Raw genomic sequence first — 15,019 nt, 5'->3', positions numbered from 1 at the left:
AGTGGACATTTCTTCTCCTCCTGGGTGGGTTATCCACTTTGCAGCCAAGCCAGTATTGAGAATGCACAACTGAGAAGCATGCTTGTACAATGTAGATCTGCAGACTCTTTAACATTACACTTTAATGAAGATCTAGCACATTAACTAACTAGTTCACTTCTGCTGGGCGGCACGGCGGCACAGTGGTTAGCGCGGTCGCCTCACAACAAGAAGGTCCTGGGTTCAAGCCCCGGGGAAGTCCAACCTTCGGGGGTCGTCCCGGGTCATCCTTTATGTGGAGTTTGCATGTTCTCCCCGTGTCTGTGTGGGTTTCCTCCGGGTGCTCCGGTTTCCTCCCACAGTCCAAAGACATGCAGGTCAGGTGAATCGGCTGTACTAAATTGTCCTTAGATGTGAATGTGTGTGTGAATGTGTGTGTGTGTGGACCCTGTGTGAAGGTCTGGCGGCCCGTCCAGGGTGTCTCCCCGCCTGCTGCCCAATGACTGCTGGGATAGGCTCCAGCATCCCCGTGACCCTGAGAGCAGGATAAGCGGTTCAGATAATGGGTGGATGGATGGATGGATAGTTAACTTGGGAAATATTTAAGTTGTGTAACAGTGAAACTGCGATGCATCATCATTCACTACCTGACTCTCTGATGTACTGCGCTGTCTCTCTCCTTAACAGGTAACGCACTGCTTGAGGGCGCCATCGGCTGGACATATCATTATTCCACACATAAAACGATGACCTGGAGGGAGGCCAGATTGTGGTGTCAGACTCACTACACAGACCTGGTGGTAATTCAGAACCAGGAGGAGAACAACCACCTCGTCACCGTGCTGTCGGACAGAACCGCGAGTCCGTATTACTGGATCGGAATCAAAAGGACCCTCGAAAGTGAAATCTGGAGCTGGGTGGGGGACAACAGCACGTGGATTGGTAACCAGTCGTGGGCGGAGGATGAGCCAAACAATGCGCACGACATGGAGCTGTGTGTGGAGATCTACGTCAACCAGAATAAAAACAGAGGGAGGTGGAACGACGAGAAATGCAGCAGTAGGAAATACCCCGCGTGCTTTAAAGGTAGGACGCCTCAGTGCACACAATGACAAACAATACCACTACTGCCCATGCTGTTCTAAATACGAAGGACGAAGGGCGTCCCTACAGACACGACTGGCTGTGTCTGCGGGTGGGAAGCCGGATGTGGGTATGTGTCCTGGTCGCTGCACTAGCGCCTCCTCTGGTCAGTTGGGGCGCCTGTTCGGGGATGGGAGGGGGAACTGGGGGGAATAGCGTGATCCTCCCATGCGCTACATCCCTCTGCTGAAACTCCTCACTGTCAGGTGAGAAGAAGCGGCTGGCGACTCCACATGCATCGGAGGACGCATGTGGTAGTCTGCAGCCCTCCCCGGAACCGCAGTCCACTGACTTCCTGTTTCTACTGCAGCGGTCTTACCAGTTTCCTGTTTGTTGGCGTGTGCTATTGACAACGTCATATTTTTCACGCTGCCTGCAAGAGTTACCGTGGATAAATGTCAACCACATGCACACAACTGTCGACACACTTTCACCTGCACCTACCAGCAGGGTGAACAGTTTCAGGCTGTACACATCAAGTTACGTCCACAGGCAGGGGTGTAGCACAAAATTCTGGGCCCTATACATAAGCAGTCTCTGTGGGCCTCTTCTCTGTGACGCATGACTTTTTTTGAGTTCTAGCATACTGTATGTTATTTACAATCACAGTACATTAATATATTTTAAGCTAATCTTAACTTAACCTAACCTTAACTTAACTATCTTGCAGTGATTAAAAAAAAAAAAAGACTGTGCTCGTGCTTGTATCAGCAGTCACTCGCGACAGGACTAGATGAGCTGCGTTGGGAGATGCTCGTGAGGGGGCGGACTAAACTATTTTACACCTTTTGTAAGGGGTGAGAGAGGGAGGGGCCTCAGAGAGCCTCCACTGTTTTCTTTAAGTCCCTCAACCGATGTACTGAGCCAGTTTTAACTGAAGTTATGACACTAATTAGTTAGAAATAAAAATTTACAACCCAAAACAAACTTTTAATTCCAGGCTTCTCGAGCCCCCCCCCCCTTCTGGGCCCTGGTAGGACCTGCCCCTTTTTCACCCCACTGCGACGCCTGCTGATAGGTGCAGGTGGACGTTTGTCGACAGTTGTGTGCATGTGGTTGACATTTATCCACGGTAACTCTTGCAGGTGTTACAGGTACCGGCTGGTACCCGTGGAGACAGAATATAATCTCTGTTTTAAACAGATAAAAGTAGAGAGACAGGAGACGTTAGTGTCTGCGTCAATCAGGCTGTTCTCTGTCTTTATTAAACATTTTTGGTTAATACATTTAAACAACCATTTATAATTATAATGGAACCAGCCTACTGATTTAAAACAACATCACAACACAAAAATAGAAGAACTGCAGGTACGTAACCACAGGCAAATACTTTAAATTCACATTCTCAGTTCAGACACAGTACCGCCACAAATCACCCTGCCGAACGTGGCTGTTGTGAATCAGTCAAGTGTAAATAAAGGTTACTGAACTGAATCTGATGACATGTAAGCTAATAAACAAACAACTTCGTTTTTTTTTAATGTAACCAGTTATTTTCTTGCCCGGTGCGGGATTCGATACGGGATGTACTGCACCACAAGGCGACGTCACTAACCGCTCGGCTAAAGGGTCAGACCCATTAGCTAGGGACTAACGTGTGTTATTAGTAGTTTACAGTCGTCACCCTCTCCCGGAAGCGCGTTCTCGCGCTTTGTTATTCCCGCGCTCCGAAAAGACTTCTGAGGATCTGCACACTTTCGGATCCCACCGCTGCCACCAATGTAACCGGTTATTTTCTTGCCCGGCGCGGGATTCGATACGGAGTGTACTGCACCACAAGGCGACATGACTAACTGCTCGACTAAAGGGTCAGACCCGTTAGCTAGGGGCTAACGTGTCTTATTAGTAGTTTACATTAACATTTATACATTACGTTTTCCAGGCGTATGCAACATAACTTATTTTCCACTGTTTTCTCAAAATAAAAGGTGTCAAGGAGCCATCAAAATAACAAAAGGAAATACAGACGGCGCGACCGCCATTTTCTCGCTGGCCTGCTGTCTTTCAGGCTAGCTAGCCTCCGTCCATACGACACCGGTATGTTCGCTACATCAGTAAACACGTATTTTTTTCAACTCAATACGACATCAAATTCGAGATTAATACAGTTAAACACGTCAAATCTACATTTAGTGCACTGGATGAGAGTAATATACACTACTAACCTGTTTTAAAATGATAAAGGTAGAGACACAGGAGACGTTAGTATTTGCGTCAATCAGGCTGGCACCTGTCTGAAGAACGGAAGCCTGGCTGGCCCAACTTTACGAACTAGCGTTCCCGTTTACTCAGAGCTTCCCCTTGTGGCGGACGTAGGAAGAATCGTTTCACAGTTCTACGGTGAATCCGGTGCACACAAACAAAAACACATCACTAATTTTAAACACACAATGTGACCATAGATTTGTGTGTTTCACACAGGCATCGTGAAAAACATGCCATTGTGAATGGAACACGCCAACAAACAGGCAACTGGTAAGACCGCTGCAGTAGAAACCGGAAGTCAGTGGACTACAATTATGCACAGAGCCGATTGGGGCGAAAAGGGGGGGGGGGGTACAAAGGACATGCTATGTTTTAATCGTGAATCTGGATGGATTTATGTATCATATAATATGGTGGCTTGTGATCGAAGGGAATTTTGAAAAAGGGTCGATTGACCGTCTGAGAACTGGTAGTCTATCTTGGCGTTATCGTTCTGATCCTGCCCCTGACAGCCCAGTGCAACCAGACATCCTGTGGCGAGGGCAGGTGTTCGGAGACCATTAACACCATCATCTGCAGCTGTCCACCTCACCACGAGGGAGACAGATGCCAGACAGGTAACGTGAGCATGTCCCACACACACACTCACACGTAACGGGGTGGATGCTGTGTAGCAGGCAGCCACCACATCACACGTGCTTTGATTTGTAAGTGTTGAATGGACGGACGAGACTGTCCTCCACCAAAAAACGACCCCATAGGTCGTTTGTACAAGCAGTCGATTACGACCTATAGTTACGTTGTAAAGTTAAGCGGCATCTAGCGGTCGTGTAAATAACGACAATCTGGTGTCTCGGGTGCCTCGTTAGCATATGACCTTTGACCTTCGTTACCAATCAAAATGCGACGAGTCAAGAGATGGGGGAGTGCAAGAACTATTTATACTCCGGTGGACTGTTGGTTTCTTCACAAATCTTTCAATTCCAAATCTTCTACGTTTGCTTACTTTTACACCTTCACTTTGCATGAACAATAGTAAAGTCCCAATGTCCTCAAACCAGTACTTCCTAATTAGCAACACTGCAGGGTAGCAACAAACCACTTATGTGGTCTTATGTGTTGGAGGACTTGTTGCAGACTCCTGATGTGAGAAAACTGAACGTAATTGGATAAATCAAACTGATTAGCGTTTTCTCCCTGTAATATTTGCTAGTAATATTTGATTTGCTAATGTCCCTTACGGCTTTCCGTAGCGCCACAACAAAGTCACGTGATGTACGTAACAACGTCAGTCGGAATCCAGTCGGTGAATAAACACCCAGCACGAGAGAAGTCGTCCTTGCTTTAGTAATGTTATAAGTTAACATAGCCAGAGGGCACAGATCATTACATGGTGTCAGAGTAGCGGAGTTTAAATACCCAATATGGATTCGTACGGCGTTCCAGCTCCACGGATGGACTGGGAATCGGCGAACTTACCTGAAGCATGGAGACGATTTCGACAAACAACGGAGCTAATGTTCAAGGGCCCCCTGCGCGGGAAGAACGAAGAGGAGAAATGCAGCTACCTCCTGCTCTGGATAGGGGAAAAAGGGCGCGATGTGCACAACACTTGGACACTCAGCGGAGAACAAGCCAAGAAGCTAGAAACGTACTACGATAAGTACACTGAGTACATCACCCCCAAAGCAAACCCGATTTATGCCAGATATAAATTTCATGAAAAGATGCAGGGAGAGAGTGAATCCTTCGAACGATTTGTAACTGAGCTAAAGCTCCTAGTCAAAGACTGTGGCTACCCAAATGCCGACGAGATGGTCAGGGACCGCATCGTGTTTGCCACCAACTCACCCAGAGTGAGAGAAAAGCTACTTAGCCAGGGAGCTGAGCTAACACTAGAAAAAGCCATAGATGTAGCCCGCTCACACGAGCTAGCAAAGCAACAGCTAAAGTTTATGGGCCAGGGCAGCACACATGAAACGGTGCACGCAATAGGCAGAAAGACTTACAAACCGAACGCACCCAAAGCAGCTAACGCTAACTTCAGACAAAGGGAGGGTAACGTTAGCACCGCCGCTAGGGCGTGTAGCTATTGTGGAGGGCTACACGGCGCTAAAGCCACTTGCCCAGCTAAGGGTAAACAATGCATTAAATGCAAGAAGCTCAATCATTTTGCTAAAGTATGCAAGTCTAGCTCCCAGGGACAGACAAAGTACTACCGCGGCACAGTACATGCCGTCGGAGAGAACCCAGAAGAGTACACCACTGACAGAGAGCAGGAAGAACTGTACGTCGACAACATTACAGTGGAGAGCACCGCTGTGGGAGAACAGACAGAGCTGTACATAGACTGCATCTCAATAGAGAACAACGGAAAAAGCAACGAGCAGGCTTACGTAGAGGTTGGAATTGGCACACCTCCACAGAAGGTAAAGTTTAAACTAGACACTGGGGCACAGGCCAATACTATTCCCAACAACCTGTTCCAGGCGCTGTTCAAAAATGTGACACTGAAACCAGCAATACACAGACTCACTGAATATGGAGGAGGCGCGCTGAGCGTGAAAGGCACATGCAAACTCAAATGTAAGTACAGAGACAATGCAATGATGCTGGACTTTTACGTCATTGACACAAACGCCCCACCAGTCATGGCAATGAAAACATGCCGTGACCTAAACTTGGTAAAAATAGTGATGGCTGTGAGCGAGGAAAACAATGTCACATCACAGAGCATAATGGATGAGTATGCAGATGTTTTCCAGGGAATAGGAGAGTTCCCAGGCGAGTGCACCTTCCGCGTCACACCAGATGCAACGCCGGTCGTCTGCCCGCCACGCAGAATCCCCATCGCCCTACGCAGCAAACTGAGGGACGAGCTTGACAGCATGGAGAAAGGCGGCATAATCTGTAAGGTAACAGAACCCACAGAATGGGTGAACGCACTCGTCATTGTTGAGAAGCCAAAGACAGGCAAACTGTCTTTGGCTTGTGTTTAGTGTGTTTAGACCCCAGAGCTCTTAACAAAGTGATACAACGACCTCACTACCCCCTCCCCACGCTGGAGGACGCCACCACAAAGCTCGCTGGAACTGAGTACTTTAGCGTGTTAGACGCGCGGTCAGGCTATTGGGCCATCAAACTGAGCACTGAATCCTCAATGTTGACGACATTTAACACAGTGTTTGGCAGGTATCGTTTCCTCAGACTGCCATTCGGAATCGTGTCCGCTCAAGACGAGTTCCAGAGACGCGTGGATGAAACATATGAAGGATTGGACGGTGTGACGGCCATAGTGGACGACATACTAGTGTTCGGCAAGACTAAAGAGGAACATGACCAGCGTCTCAGAGCGATGCTGAAGCGCACAAGGGAGCGAGGGGTGAGGCTCAACCCCGACAAGTGTCACATATGCGTGTCCGAGGTAAGCTACTTCGGCCACACGCTCTCACACGAAGGCATCAAACCAGACCCACACAAGGTGAAGGCGGTCAAGGACATGCAACCCCCACAGAACAAAGCAGAGCTGGAGACAGTCCTCGGCATGATCAACTACCTCGCCAGATTCGCTCCACACCTCTCACAGATAAACTCACCCCTCAGACAGCTTCTGAAACAGGACAGTGAGTTTGTGTGGGATGCAGTCCACGACAAGGCGTTCCAAGAGATGAAGAATCTCATTACACAGCACCCAGGTCCAGTACTCTCATATTTCGACCCGCAGAAAGAGCTGCGACTCCAAGTGGATGCATCCAAAAGTGGCCTTGGGGCTGTCATGCTCCAAGATGGCAAACCAATTGCCTATGCGTCCAAGTCACTCAACAGCACTGAAGAAAACTACGCACAGATAGAGAAGGAGCTCTACGCTGTGGTCTTCGGCTGCAAGAGGTTCCACGAGTACATGTGCGGACGAAAAGTGATTGTGGAGTCAGACCACAAGCCTCTGGAGGCAATACTAAAAAAGCCACTGGCAGCACCACCCCCCCGACTGCAACGCATGATCCTGGCGCTCCAAAAATACGACATCCAAATCATCCACCGCCCCGGTAAGGACATACCGGTGGCCGACACACTGTCACGCAAGTCAATAGAACACCATGACAGTGACCTACAGGAAGGGATGGAGGCCCAAGTGCACACAGTCCTCAGCAACATCCCTGTGAGCGACACAAGACTCACAGAAATCAAGCAGGAAACAGCGCAAGATCCACAGCTCACCGCACTCAGACGAGCCACACTCACTGGCTGGCCAGACACAAAGAAAAAGTGCCCGCCCAGCATCCAGGAATACTGGAACCACAGAGCAGAAATCTCAGAAATGGACGGTATCCTGTTCAAAGGTGAGAGAATCATTGTCCCCCAAAAGCTTCGCAAGGACATGATACAGCGCATCCATGCCAGCCACCTTGGCGTGGAAAAAAGCAAATGCCAAGCAAGAGACTTACTGTTCTGGCCTGGCATGGGGAAACAGATCGAGGATGCGGTAGCAGACTGCAGCCACAGATCGCCAGTCAGGATGATGTTCACAAAAGGAGAGAGGTATGTCAACAGCGCCAGCAGGCGTACTACAACCGAACAGCCAAACCTCTGCCCCACCTGCCCGCAGGCACACCAATCCGCTTCCGGCAGGAGGATGGATCCTGGAGACCTGCAACTGTGGAAAGACCAGCGAACACAGACAGGAGCTACCACATCCAAACCAAAGAAGGTCAGATCTACCAACGCAACCGTCAACACCTGCGACAAAGCCGAGTGAACACTCACACTACACACACACACACTTCACAGCAGACTGTTACCAGCGCTAACAACAACACACAAGCCCATCAGCAAGAGCATGCTGAACCTCCAGACACGAACAATCAGCGACAACCAGACACACAGCCTGGTTACACCACGAGGTCAGGTCGCACGATCAAACCAAGGCAAATCCTTGACTTATGAATGTTAAAAAAGAGAGAATTTTACACCAACCTGTACTATACCTGCTATGTTTTGAAAAGAAATATTTACAGCGTTCACTTACCTTGTGTACCTACCTGCTGTTTGCAGTTACCAGTAATGAAATGAAAAAAAAAAAGATGAAATGTTATTACGGTGTCACATTTAGACAGTGAAGGAAATGTTTTACCCTACTTTGTTGCAGTCCAGTTATATAAGAGTTCCACTTTCATATTCTTTCTTATTAAGATTGTATTCGCTTATAAACGTGCTCAACGTGGTCTGTATCTCTGCAGAGAAAGCAGCACTTTTCAGAAAAAGGGAGATGTAATATTTGCTGGTAATATTTGATTTGCTAATGTCCCTTACGGCTTTCCGTAGCGCCACAACAAAGTCACGTGATGTACGTAACAACGTCAGTCGGAATCCGGTCGGTGAATAAACACCCAGCACGAGAGAAGTCGTCCTTGCTTTAGTAATGTTATAAGTTAACATAGCCAGAGGGCACAGATCATTACACTCCCCAATTGTACTTGGTCAATCTCTCTCTCTCACTCTTCCAAGCCGTCCCGGTCTCTGTTCCACCCCCTCTGCTGATCCGGGGAGGACGCAGACTACCACATGCCTCCTCCGATACATGTGGAGTCACCAACCGCTTCTTTTCACCTGACAGTGAGGAGTTTCACCCAATGGACGTAGTGCGTGGGAGAATCAAGCCAATCCCCCCAGCCACCCCCGAACAGGTGCCCCAGCTGACCAGAGGAGGCGCTAGTGCAGTGACCAGGACACACACCCACGTCCGGCTTCCCACCCGAAAACACGGCCAATTGTGTCTGGAGGGACGCCCGACCAAGCCGGAGGCAACACGGGGATTCGATCCGGCGATTTCCGTGTTGATAGGCATCAGAATAGACCGCTACGCCACCCGGACGCCCCTGAATTTGATTTTGGCTGTTTTACAAGACCAGTGGTTTTCATTCTGCTGGGTTTGAAAACCACTGGTTGAGTTAGAGCAGTCAGAATCAAACTCAGAATGGCAATTTTCTTTATTTGGCAAATAACACCCGATTATCTCACGTTAGGGGCCCTCCAAGACTGGACTAACCCCGACAGGCAGACAAGGGGCTTCATGCAAGTTCATCCTCTTAACGTAGTTGTACATTTCTAGCTAGTAAGCTGACTGCACTTGCCAGTGAAACTTGAGTTAGCCCATAAGTTCATCATAGAGGGCTCCTACCAGCCGACTCAGCACTGGCCTCCTACGACGACTCCTAGTCCCGACTCGGTCAGTGGTCCCATCTAACGTTAGCCACGTCAAAGATCCTTACTACATCCTCTTTTTTTCCTTTTTGACGTGATGACGCTGCAACGTTGGTAGCTTGAGGAACGGGCTACGTGCGTAACCCACCCAGGCATTTTTTACAGACAGTAGTGTACAGTAAACAATTCCTGTTTATAGTCCTATTTGTTTTTTTAATTTAATATTTATAAATATTATTACTTAGATGAGAATTTTAGATTAGAATGTATAGTTACATGTTATATTTTTTAATTATATTTCTTTGCGTACGGTCTTTTGGCGCCCCCGCTAATGCGGCGCCTGTGTGCATTGCACCCTCTGCACCCCCCCCCCCCGTTGCGCCCTGACAATGAGACATGCCACCGGAAAAAAGAGCTAAGACACAAAACAAGAACTTTGCAAGTTCAGTAATAAAAGTGATGAAGATTTCTTCCTCCGTAGCACTGATCAAATTTAACCCTCCCAGCTATGTGCGAGAGTGCAACGTGTGGTGGTTTTGTCTACACGCATTTTCTAAATGTATCAAAAATGATGTAGGCCTATATCAAAACCCACAATAAAGGATAAAAATAATAATGCAGCATTATAGTAATGCCGTATTTATGTGTAGATCTGTTATATATTCAGATTTGAGCAATATATTTTTTTTTTACTTATGTTCTCCAGCATGAAAATGAGTCTTTCCGTTGGGGTAGACTAATGATTTACAGACACGTCCCTCCTGTGCGTGCCAGGAGATTTCTAAAATAATTCCTCTTCTCTTTTTACGGTGTAAGCAGTTGTTGCATAAGGGCTGGTGTTGTGATTAGCTCCAGAGGGTTGATCTATTTCTTGCACACGCACCTTGTGCTGTGCACTGTCAGCAGTCAGCGAAACCTGGAAATGGCTGTGCAAGATGTCAAGGGAGAGAAGTCAGGACCAGCAGAGGTTAAAGGTAGCCAGCCATTCCCCGAGGAAAAACAAAGCTCTTAAGGGCTCTTCCGTATATATTTGTCTCGTAAAATAACTTGCTGACCTGCTACAACGTCTTTGTTGATTTCCATAGGATATCCTCTCCCTTAGCTATGTATGTATAAGTGCACATCCTGATCCTCTCGTTTTTCCTTTTTCTTTTTTTTTTCCAACAGTAAGTTTGCATTGGTGGCACAAGCATTTTAGATTTGTGTCGGCTCCGCTTTTTGCAGCAGTGGGGACTCCTTTTCGAGTGCCGCTGTGTGTTTACACAGACTCAGCCTTTACTTAACCCTCAACCTGCATCGACGGTAGCCAGTCTCGCCTCAGCATCTGCTTCCTTGATTTCCTGAAGCCAGACCGAGAAACCTTTTTAAAATGCCAGCCCAACATCATGTGAATAACGTGAATTTTGGTCTTTTCCCAGCTGGAAAGGATCCTGAGGAGTTAGCGCAGCGGAACGCCAGCTTGCATGTCGTCCCAGCGGCGGAACTCATCCCTCTGCCCCAGCCTGCCGACGAGTTCCTGAACTGCTCAGATGATCAACAGATGATCAACTCCACCTGTTCATTTAACTGCTCCCAAGACTTCCTGCAGCTGGACTCAGCCAAGCTCACCTGTACTGACATTGGTGTTTGGACTGGTCAAAGACCAGTTTGCATAAGTAAGCAAACTCCCAATGCAGTTTTTTTTTTATCAGACATTACATCGACATTTATTAAATTTGTTCTGTTTTTTGGGGTTTTTTTTTGTCTTTTACAGTTTGCATGGTCACATGATCTACAATACACTTCTGCACTTATGCATCCTTGCACTGCACAATTATTACTAGTAAATCTGCAAAATTGTGCAAATTACGAGCATATTGTTGGTTGGACAGGAGGGCTATAAATCTTAAAAAAGTCCCTACACTTCGCTGCTTCAGGTTCAAAACCATGTAAAGATTAAAAACATAGCAGGCTGGTCTTGCTACTCTGTGATGTTAGCATAGCAGGATAAACACAGCTGCAGATGATAACATTAGTAACGGCTCTGTAGAGTGAATCAGCTTTGACAGTACTACTGACAGTTGGTAGTGACAGGGGATAACATTAGTAACGGCTCTGTTGGATGAATCAGCTTTGACAGTACTACTGACAGTTGGTAGTGCTGGCTCCGTCTGTCTATCAGTGCAATCCAACAGATCCATTATTAATGTTATGAGCTGCAGCTGAGTTTGCAGCGCAGACAAGCGTTCTGGGAGCCATGTTACTGTGCTTCACTACAACGACTGGGAATTCACTCAAATCTAAGACGACCATGGGCGGTCAGAATGACCGCCGCTTTTTAAACTCTATTCTGTCAAGATAAATCCCCAGCTGAGATATTAATATGTTGCATATGTTGGTATGTTTGTTAGGAAACGACTGACACCAAAATTAACATTTTAACAGCTATAATACTATTTTTAAACAATTTAAGCTTCAGAGAGACATGGTCCAACTTGAATAGCAAAACTGAAAAAGTAAAAACATTACCTGAAAAACAAAACGGAAAACACATATTGCTAATCTAACAAACGTGACAATGCCCATAAAATGAAAACTGAACTGAAAATAAATATTGAAACAGTCACAAGCAACGACCAGGACTTAAAACTACTGGAACGACCATGGGCGGTCAAAATGACCGCCGCGGATTTTAAACTCTATATTCTGTCAAGATAAATACCCAGTTGAGATATGAATGCATCACATATGTTAGTATGTCTGTTATGAAACTAACTGACACCAAAACGGCGTCTGCAACCAGACATGTTGGAAATAATCAAACATCAAGTTTAGACTATGTCTCAGCACTGGAGGACGCTAGTGTGTTTCTAGGACAGAGCAACGAACTTCACAAAGGTAATGACGTCACCAACACATGTCATAAATACTGACATAACGCACACGATGACGCACAAATTACGTGCGGTCATTTTGACCGCTCGCGGTCGTTTTAGGTAGAGCTTATAACGTTTTGTGCAATTGATCTAAAACTCGTTTTAATGCAAATATATGCAATTTTAGGAGCATTCAGGGAGCGGCAGGTCTGAATCTCTTTTTTTTCACGAAGTTCTCAAACTTTGGAAATCCAAAACGGTCACATGACCGCCTTGGTCGTTCTAGCGCTCAGCCAGTCAGCCGCCTTGCTCGGCGTTTCTTTGCATGTTCAGTCAGCAGTATCTGATAATTCCTTTAGAGAGGCAGAAAGTGGTAGTTTACAAGCCAATGGTATTCCCAGTCGGAAATAGCTCTGGAGGTAGAGCAAGTCATCCGGTAACTGGAGGGTTGCCGGTCCGATCCTCGGCTCCACATTTCAAAATACAGAGGTGCCCCTGAGCAAGGCACCTAAACCCTTAACTGCCCCTTAACTGCTCCCGCTGAGCTGGTTGTCGGCCTTGCATGGTTGACACACCATGTGTGTCTGTGTGTGCGCGCAAGTAGGTTAATGGCATACAGGGTTTGTTCAGTGGCCAGATAAACCACCCCAAATGTTCCCTGCCATTGTGTAAACCGCACCCTTCCTGCCACAACATTTTGGGCGGAGCATGTTTATCATTCCTCTGAAAAATCAGTATTGCTGAAAATCAGCCCTTCACTTTCTCAGTGCTCATTCTTGTGGTTTACAACTCCCAGCTTATATGTGAGCTATAGCCAGCTCCACTAGTGTAATAAAGACGTGTCCCACAGCTGAAGACTCGGCCTCCATTTTGGTTTCCTTTAGGCTTTACGCAGGCTCTGATGGCCGTGGTGGGATGTGGCTCCTTCTCCACCATCTGCATCGTCTGTTTCTGCTGCATATGCCACAGGAAACGTATGTTTTGTTGGTTACACAAACACACACATAAAACCCCAGCTTGTTGCAATTCTTGCACAACAGGGCTGCTCTACAACAATAACATCTCCTTCATTCCCTCACAGGAAAGAAACTTGCCCAACCAAGGTCAGTGATGAAATGCCACTTTTGTCAGCTCCACCAGCATGGGTGGAGCACTATATGATGCAGCTACAAAACATTCAACATAACTGCTCTTATCTTTAAGTTTACTTGGTAGCTCCAAAACATGGATCACCTACGGACCATGGCTCGTCATAGTCCTTGATTTTGTCAACTGCTGACTCAAGTTGTAAACTGTTGAACTTGACGTCATTTTCATCAAATCTTTACTATAAAGAGGCGCCCGGGTGGCGTAGCCGTCTATTCCGTTGCCTACCAACACGGGGATTGCCGGTTCGAACCCGGCTTGATCGGACGTCCCTACGGACACAATCGGCTCTGCGCATAACTGTAGTCCACCGACTTCCGGTTTCTACTGCAGCGGTCATACCAGTGTCCTGTTTGTGGGCGTGTGCTGTTGACAATTGCATATTTTTCGCGATGGCTGCAAGATTTACCATGGATAAATGTCAAACACATGCACACAACTGTCCACACACTTTCACCTGCACCTACCAGCAGACGGGTGAACAGTCTCAAGTTATACAGATCAAGTTACGTCCACAGTTATGAGGATGAGGAGCCTCATAATTGAATATCCTCATCCTCATAAATCCTGCAGGCATCGCGAAAAATATGCCAGTCAATAGCACACACCAACAAACAGGAAACTGGTATGACCGCTGCGGTGGAAACCGGATAGCGTGATCCTCCCACGCGCTACGCCAACCTGGTGAAACTCCTCACTGTCAGGTGAAAAGAAGCGGCTGGTGACTCCACATGTATCGGAGGAGGCACGTGGTGGTCTGCAGCTCTCCCCGGATCGGCAGAGGGGGTGGAGCAGAGACCGTGTGTGTGTGTGTGTGTGTGTGTGTGGGCTCTGTGATGGTCTGGCGGCCTGTCCAGGGTGTCTCCCCACCTGCCGCCCAATGACTGCTGGGATATGCTCCAACATCCCTGCGACCCCGAGAGCAGGATAAGCGGTTCGGATAATGGATGGATGGATGAGTGGATGGATTTGTTGCTTTTTGTTTAAATAGTGAATGTTATTTTACATGTATTGTGTAGTTCACCCTGTCTCTTCTTCACAGGGATCTTGCAGAGGTGGCAAGTCCACAGACACACTGCTGAAGGACAAAGGAGTCTCCATTTTGATTGTTGTTCAACACCACCGTCTGCCACGTGATTAAAGTTATTACTTAATGCAAAGGGGAAAGGGCATGAAATTAAATCTTTGCAGTGGTTTCATTTCAGTCTCTGAGATCTTTTTATCCCACTAAAATATTGTGATCTATGAATGCACATCGTTGACGTGGATCGTGCGTGACCTTTGTGCGGTGTGTATGTGTGAGGGTGTGTAGCAGCAGAGAGTTGCACCATGGGTAAAGCATGTGATAAGCCCATCACCACAAGACAAACCAACCCTTACTGAGAAACTACGTTGCGGCGCTATGGTGTCAGTCAAAAATTAAAATCATGGGCGTCCCGGTGGCGTGGCGCGGCGCGCTATTCCGTTGCCTACCAACACGGGGATCGCCG

General features: G+C 47.3%; 1 protein-coding gene across 1 annotated transcript; it reads left to right on the top strand.

The window, feature by feature from the left end:
• Positions 1-682: 682 nt before the first annotated feature.
• On the top strand, positions 683-14,700 carry LOC130110801 (L-selectin-like). The gene is made up of 5 exons (XM_056277981.1): positions 683-1,065; positions 10,947-11,183; positions 13,268-13,357; positions 13,465-13,486; positions 14,572-14,700. Exons 1-5 carry the CDS (start codon positions 726-728, stop codon positions 14,609-14,611), a joined length of 729 nt encoding a protein of 242 aa, XP_056133956.1. The 5' UTR covers positions 683-725; the 3' UTR covers positions 14,612-14,700.
• Positions 14,701-15,019: the final 319 nt, after the last annotated feature.

This window comes from Lampris incognitus, chromosome 3 (genome assembly GCF_029633865.1).
Source record: "Lampris incognitus isolate fLamInc1 chromosome 3, fLamInc1.hap2, whole genome shotgun sequence".
NCBI classification, from domain to species: domain Eukaryota; kingdom Metazoa; phylum Chordata; class Actinopteri; order Lampriformes; family Lampridae; genus Lampris; species Lampris incognitus.
The sequence above is the reverse complement of the archived record's forward strand: the minus strand, read 5'-3'. Positions and strand labels throughout refer to the sequence as shown.

Coding starts and splice junctions, on each gene's coding strand:
- LOC130110801 (XM_056277981.1), top strand. CDS start 726: ATGACCTGGAGGGAGGCCAGATTGTGGTGTCAGACTCACTACACAGAC. Junction 1,066..10,946: donor ATACCCCGCGTGCTTTAAAG/GTAGGACGCCTC, acceptor GTCTTTTCCCAG/CTGGAAAGGATCCTGAGGAG. Junction 13,358..13,464: donor CTGCATATGCCACAGGAAAC/GTATGTTTTGTT, acceptor ATTCCCTCACAG/GAAAGAAACTTGCCCAACCA.